Here is a 7,914-nt window from a genome sequence, read left to right as displayed (position 1 = left end):
ACACACACACACACACACACACACACACACACACACACACACACACACACACACACAGATAAACACCTATCTTTAGCATAAATAATACTGAAAAATTAGTTTGACACTGCCGCCTTGCCTTTGTATTTTGTTGTTTTCATTAAACAAGGTTGACAATCTGTTGCACGTAATGAACCCACATGATACCACAACTGAGTAACCCGTGAATGCATGGCACAAATACAGGGTAATTAGGTCAACTAATTCTGGGAAATTAATGTAATGAGACCCATCTATTCCCTTGTCTGTATCCATCCACTATCTACTGTCAGTTAATGTGGGGGGAAAAAAAAGATAAAAATGAGTGTGATAATAGTGTGGCCTGTGTGTCACTGTGGATTAGGGTGGATCGTAGTGATGTGGCGTGGGAGGACCGTGGAAATGCAGCTGTTTGAGAACACCTAGGAATGGGCAAATAGAAGCACTGCCAGCATGCCAATTGGGTGTTATGTTTTCTGGCATTTCTGACTGAAAACTGTGCCGCAACGCTCTCTAGAAGACTATGCTACAGGCATCTTTTAATTAACCTTACTGCAGTTTATAAGGAAAATGATAAGAATCAAAAAAATAATAAATACTTCAGCTGTGTAGTGTAGGCAAGTGTCAGCGTTGCTGAAGCAACCTGGTCTATGTGAACTGTTTGTGTTCCTGACTGCAGCCATCCATATCCCAGCACAAGGGATTAAAATGATTTGCTCAGGCACGGTTTAGCCCTGCGTTGGCATTTGCAGACACCGAACTGAATTTAGGATGAAGAGAGAGTTGGCAGCTTACTACTCCGTATGCGATGGTTTCACTGTACATCCTCATATCTGGGTAGATGTTGACCAGGTACCAGCGGAAGGTTTTACACTGCAGCCTCTTCCTCAGAGCCTTCCTCTCAGACACATCGCCAATATCAATCCCTGAGTCCTGCATTAAGGAAACAGCAACACACAGGACAACTCAGAGATGCTCACGCAGAGTACAGAATTGATTACCTGTAGATTGTAAAAAGATGACTCAAATAATGTGTCATTGAGGTGCATTGTGCAGCTGTTTGTTGTGCATTTGAACAGCCCCTATAAAGTTTTAATGTTTTTTCTGTTTTGACTTAAAATCCATCTTTACTAGTCAGCTGCCACCTCAAATTTCAATACCCAGAGCTTGCCTTATATTACTAGTGGTGAAAAATAACATTAGATTAAGTGTATATTTAAAAGTACAGCTTTCATTTCAGTTGTTTAAGTGAATTTCTTGGATTTAAGATTGAGTTGTTTTTTTTATGTGTCACCTCTAGTTTACTTAAGTCCAGGGTTTGGAAACTTCTTCCACCACTCACAGTTACCATCTGCTGCATGTTGTCCTATGCATTGCCTCTAGCACCACCAACGCCTCTCTCAATTAAGATGAAGAGGATGCAAATGTTGCTGATGTGGCTCTCCATGGTTCAAAAACATCCACAAAAGTGAACTCAGATGGATGCAAACTTCAGATGAGCACTATGCTCATTTTGAGGCTCTCAGAGGTAAATTAACACTGATGATTTCACTGTATAGTTAATTCATGGGGCTAAAGCTGGGGCTAAATTTCATGCTTCTTGAGTACAGGCTCTGTTAAACGCCTCATTATTGACTGAATGAATTGCCTGCAGATGTTCATCTATTCATAACATGGATTTACATATTCAAACAGATTATTCAGGACAAGAAAAAAGATTCAGTGAACAAACATTTGACTTTGCCTTTGAGGGATGCTACATTTAACATAAGATGACACAGCGTGCATATTTATTTTGATTGACCAAATCCAAGATCAAATAAAAATCTTTTTTTTATGAAATCCTTGAAATTTGACACTAATACAACTGTGAAAACACGCTGAAAATATTACGTAAGTATATGTGAGTATAGCCTCAAATGCCCCAAATGAAAAGACTGAAAAGACTAAATCAGCGGCATTTCTGCTCCAACATATTGAATAAATGACGTACAACGCCTGTCTTTGCATTTAATTTTGTTCTTTCTGTATTATTCATTATTTCACTCCCAAGTCACACTATAATCCAGTTACTTTCTTTAATTAATCTTTTAAATTATTATTGTCAGCCTTTACAATGGATTTTCTAAATGCTAATGTCCTCATTTAAACCATTTTCTTGAATCATATTAAGCATTTATTTATTCAGTGGCACGTATTTAATTCAGGCCAGTCTGTAAGTCACAAGAAAATCATTTCATTTGAGCCTTCAGGAGGTGTCAGGGGCCTCGTTCAACTAAGCATCTGTGATGGGAGGAGAGCAGCTGATAACAGATGACACTCAACCCTCAACATTTAGATTAGGTAGCTGAAGACTGGACTCAGCCTGATCATCCTGAAATTTATGGTGCTTTTCTCTGATATGATCGCTTATTTGTGGGTTTGCACATCTGACTTTATAAATACTCCCTTTGGATTATGACACAAAAGGAAAACAGTCAATCATGCTGTGAGAAATTATGAAGTTCTTGTTTTGATGTTATTTTTAGGGTTTTGGAAAGGAACCATCATTCTTTGAAGACTCTTTCTGAATAGTGAATGAATGCCACTAAAAAAGAGCTGTTTATTTTCTTTGTCTGCACACATCTAAAGTATCAGCAGTCCAATCGTGTAAAAAAATCACAACAATTTCCAAAGGATTAACTTTTTTCATTGCACATTGCACTACTGACAAGGTGTAAGCTGACATTCCCCACCCTCAAATCCATGTGTGACTTGTGCTTGTTGTCATTAACATGGCCACTGACCTCCAGTGGAATATTCCAGGCCATGTAGACGTGGCTTTTAAACTCATCCATCCAAACTTCTGCAACTCTGAGGGCGTTTCGACGTACGTGCGATGTCAGGTCCTCAGTGTAGGGTTTATGAGCACGCTCTATGTGGGCGATGCGAGCACAAGGCAGGACTTCGATGCTGCCTCCACACTGCCACACCTGGATTTAAGTATTCCAAATACAAAGAAAAGAAAGTTCTGTTAGTTTTTTCACAATAACAACCCAAGCTATTGTTGTGCTGTTTAAAAGTTTATCTTGAAATATTCAATTAAGTCACAAAACAGACAGATACCCCAGAAGACTTTAAGAAAACACAGCTGCACCACAGGCTGCACAGATGTTGCTGTTACACACTCTAGGGCCTTGTACCTGATGCTCATGCTAGCAAGCAGGCCCTCTATGGAGCACTGAAAGTGTCTAAAGGATACTTTAGAAAGGGACGAGTTTCAATAAAGCTGTACTGTGCTGCCAGAACTGGCAATATACAGGAAACTTTTTTTCTGTGAAGACCTGTGACCCATTTTCTGTTGTTTTTTTACACTCACAGGCCACCTTATCTCATTAAAAATGCCAGTATAATCAGCCAATGACAACCCAGCAGCTTAATGTATTTAGGCATGTAGACATGGTTGACACAATCTGCTGAAGTTCAAAGTGGGCATCAGAATGGGGAAGAAAGTTAATTTGAGGAACTTTGAACATGGCATCGTTGTTGGAGCCAGATACGCTGGACTGAGTATTTCAGAAACTGTTGATCCATTAAAATTTCTCACACACGACCATCTCTAGGGTTCATAGAGAAAATATACAGAAAGCAGCAGTTCTCTGAGTGCAGATGCCTTGCTGATGCCAGCGATTCAAGGAGAATGGCCACACTGCTTTAAGCTGGTAGGAAGCCAACAATAACTAACAAAAACTCATTAGGCAGAAAATCATGTCTGCTGCAGAAGACCACACCAGTTCACCAGGGGCGATTGTGGCTCAAGAGTTGGCAGTTCGTCTTGTAATCGGAAGGTTGCCGGTTTGAGCCCCGGCTCCGACAGTCTCGGTCGTTGTGTCCTCATATAATGAAGACCTCTGGGAGACTCAATGCCCTAGGGCAAGACACTTCACCCGTTGCCTACTGGTGGTGGTCAGAGGGCCCGGTGGCGCCAGTGTTGGGCAGCCTCGCCTCTGTCAGTGCGCCCCAGGGCAGCTGGCTACAATGTAGCTTACCATCACCAGTGTCTGAATGTGTGTGTGAATGGGTGGATGACTGAATGTTGTGTAAAGCGCTTTGGGGTCCTTAGGGACTAGTAAAGCGCTATACAAAAATACAGGCCATACAGGCCATTTCATACAGACTAGATTAACGTTGTTTCGGGTGATGAATCTCAATTTCTGCTGCGACATGATGATGGCAGAATCAGAATTTGTTCTGAGCAACAAGAAATTATGGATCCATCCTGCTTTGTATCAGTAGTTATGACTGCTGGTGGTTTCACGGCGTGGTGGATGCTTTCTTGGTACACTTTGAGCCCCTCGGTACCAACTGAGCATTGTTCCACCCATCCAGCAACTGTTTGATGCTATCATGTCAAGAATCTCTGAGGAACATTTTGAGCACATTGCTGACTCTTTTTTACAAAGAAAAGGGAATTTCCTTCTTAGCTCTCTTCTGATGTTTACATCATACCTGAAAAGTCAGACTGTTACTCAAGTGCGAGAACAGTTTTGGAAACTTCACAGTCAGTGCAGCGGGCCATGATGACATCGAGACTGCATAAAGCACGTAGTGGCTAACAAGCACAGGGCCTTCATTATTTCTGCTGCCTGCTGTATCCTTGACTGTGAAGAGGGAGTGCCCGTGGTGGAGAATGTGGATAGTCCTAGTGCCCAGGAGGAAAAGCTTGACTCTTTGACTCTAAAAGCTAGTGGCACTAAGTCCTCATATAATGAAGACCTCTGGGAGACTCAATGCCCTGTTGCAGGACTTTCTAAAAACTTTTCCCAACTGTAATAATCCCATCCAAGAAAATGGAGACCGTTAATGAACTCAGAATGCTGACTGAAGGGACGTTTTGCTAAATACAATACATTTGTATAATGACAAACACTTCTTAATGGATTTCTGTTTTGGGAAAAACTTTTTAATTGACATGAAATGACACGTAAAATGGTTGGTTTGGTGACTGCGGTTATTATAAAACACACTTGATTTATATTAACATTTACAATTTCCCCATATTCTTCAACAACCCAATCAGAAATATGAACAATTTCAATTTTAATTTAATTAGTGCATTAGTACATCAAAAAGATTATGAATTTCAGAGTAAGAAAAAAGAAACTTTGAGCGGAATGAAATGAGACTTCAATCTTGGAGGGATATGAATTAGAAAATAAATTGGGCTGTACAGTTCTGCTGATTGCTATCTGAAGAATGTGAATGGCCTCTCAAATCATCCAAAGACTTCAACAAAGCAATGAAGATGTGTTCTTCTGCGTACATGCTCACATTTGTGTGGGTTTGTCACAGGAGATGTCACTAACAGAGCCTGTGGAGGATGCTAAGAAATCACTTAAATGTGTTGAACTCAGCATTATCTCAGAACACCCAATGCTTCAGTGTGAATAAGCTTTAAATGATCACACTGTGCTCTTATGTGAGGACCAAATAGCACAGCTGACATCCTTCCTGTTATTTTCATCATTTTCATCAACCCGAAGAAAACACAAAAAGCATTTGCTGCAAATAAGCATCATCCAGCACAGAGAACAAACATAAGCTGTGGCATACACTCTGGATACAATTGGGGTAAAATTGACACAATTTCTGCAGATGAGTTAAATCGTCAAGCAAATCTGGTCGTGCATTTACTTGTCAGTGTTGTTCTTTATTTTCTCTTAAAAAAGAAATCAAATTCAAAACAAGGAATTCAAATTCATGGTTGGTAATGAGGTGACGATTATGTACATGATAATGAATTTAATGGTTCCTTGGTGAAAGCAGCTGGAAAGCAGCTGATCACACACCTATTTAAAAGTTCAGGCCACAAAACCCCCTGAGCATCACCTTAGTTTATTTATTGTGTATTTTAAGGTGCAGATCAGGTTTAGCAGATTTCCACAAGTAATACCAAGTCACTGGTTCATGTGGTTGTTAACGCCTGAAAAGAAACTGCTCAGTTGTAGCAGCTGTTGCTCAATTCTTCTGTGTCCCAGAAGAAAACTAAAACACCAGATTAAAGACTAATATTCTCATTCATGCAGTTTCCAAAAGCAGATCAGTGGCATAACTTTTTCTTTCAAAGCTTAGAATCCAGTCAAGTGCACATATGCAAACAGATTAGCACACTAATACAAAAACAAACAAACAAACAAACAAAAAAAGAAACTGACCAGAATTTTAAATCCTTTGTATTTTGCTGTTTTAATTTGTGTGTTTATTATGTCTTGAGCTGAGCAAATAGGTGGATTTTAGGTCCCTAAAAGCTCTAATGTGTCAGATATACTTAATAACAGCGAAAATAACCAAGTTATAGAATTAATAAACTAGCGTTAAATATTATATTGGATAGCAACCACTTACAAAAGTGATATATTTGTGGAGTTTATCTATCTACAACACCAAAAGGCAGTAAACGCACAGTTTGCATCTGTGACCAAGCAAATGCCAACAATGATAAAATGCTGAAAATCATTAACAATCTTAGCAGGCCAGCATGTTAATGTTTCCAAATTAGGCTGTAACCCAAAGGTCAGCAGAGTCTGACTATACTAATATTTGTTTTTGGATATATTTGTTTACAAATAAACAACAAACGGAAGTGTTTACCATTATTGTTATGAATGTTTGAATGTCATGATATGGAGCTCAGTGATATCTGTGGAGATATCTTTAATACAATTAATTGAAATTCAACAAACAGTTGTTAGTTACTTTGGCCTGAGCTCAAATTGTGGACTGGTCGGCTGGTAAAAGTTAAGCTATCACTGGATAACATATTACTTTGGTGGCAGTTTCAATATTGCACCAATTTTACAGCTTAAACAACTCTGCTAGGACTTTATATAAAACATAATCAGTTAGGGCTTCTATGCAGCAGCTTTCTCCATTGTTTAGTGTCAACTTTCTTTTCTGACAATGAAAAAAAAAAAAAATTTTTGCTTTTGTTAAAGCCGTGCAGTTAACCACTAATTTCCAGCAGCCTGTTTCTAAATTCATTTCAAGAAACAGGCCATTACTGTCAGGACAGAAGTCTGAGCCTACCATTATTATGCATGCCTATATTGTTATTCTTTTCAAAATACAAAGCCTTACACGGTTACCCTTCCCCTTGAATGATCAAACCCACCACCTAATTTGCATGTTCATTCATACAATCTGTTTTCCAGTGTGTCGCCAAAGCAAAAAGCACAGCTATGCAGCTACTGCAGCAAACACTTACACCACACTTTACTCCGAGGAGTTGGCACAATGTTGGATGAGAAACTGCTCTCAGTCTCCATGCTGTCAAACAGGAGTTTTATAAACCTAATTGCGACACTTAATTGGGCCTTGTCATTACAGGTGGCGGGACTGTTCACCCACACGGTGATACAAATAAATCACTACTTCACCATTTACAGTCCATGAGCCTACTTTGTGTTATTAAGAGTCAGGTCCTCACTCTTCCAAGTCTCCCTGACTCCTGATGATAGAACGATCTCAGGCAGAGCTGCACAACCTCTGCCTTTTCTTGTAAGCTTAAAACCTCCTCAAGAAATAACTCACGTCACCCGCTCAAACCCCTTCCTTCCAGATCCTCTTGCAAATATACTCATGTTTAAATATCCTCTTCCTCACCATCTAAGTGCTCTTTCTCTTAATTTCTTTTTGTAGAACTTTTCAGCCAGAGAGCCTGTCTCACATTACAGCTGTGTTTGCTTAGATCTATTACCAGGGCACCATCAGTCTGAGCCTAAGCTAATTTTACTGCTGCCCTCATCATAATTTGCTTTGGATAAGAGCAAGAGCTAAATACCTTTAATGTAAATGTAATGTGAGTGGAAGTGCTTCATTCATTTTTCTGTGTAGTGGTGCCACTTACCAAACAGATTG

The 7,914-nt window shown here is 39.6% G+C and overlaps 1 protein-coding gene across 1 annotated transcript in view; it reads right to left on the bottom strand.

The window, feature by feature from the left end:
* galnt18b (UDP-N-acetyl-alpha-D-galactosamine:polypeptide N-acetylgalactosaminyltransferase 18b) overlaps nucleotides 1-7,914 on the bottom strand; it is an 89,896-nt gene that overhangs the window by 19,235 nt on the left and 62,747 nt on the right. The window contains exons 7-8 of the mRNA XM_005936473.2: nucleotides 2,805-2,990; nucleotides 814-951 (exon numbers count right to left, since the gene is read on the bottom strand). Coding sequence (XP_005936535.1) covers nucleotides 814-951; nucleotides 2,805-2,990 — 324 coding nt within the window. The remainder of the gene's footprint in view (nucleotides 1-813; nucleotides 952-2,804; nucleotides 2,991-7,914) is intronic.

Source organism: Haplochromis burtoni, unplaced genomic scaffold (assembly GCF_018398535.1).
Source record: "Haplochromis burtoni strain Fernald_Lab_line unplaced genomic scaffold, NCSU_Asbu1 Contig_50, whole genome shotgun sequence".
Lineage (NCBI taxonomy): Eukaryota > Metazoa > Chordata > Actinopteri > Cichliformes > Cichlidae > Haplochromis > Haplochromis burtoni.
Note: the sequence above shows the minus strand (reverse complement) of the source record. Positions and strands in the feature narration are given on the sequence as shown.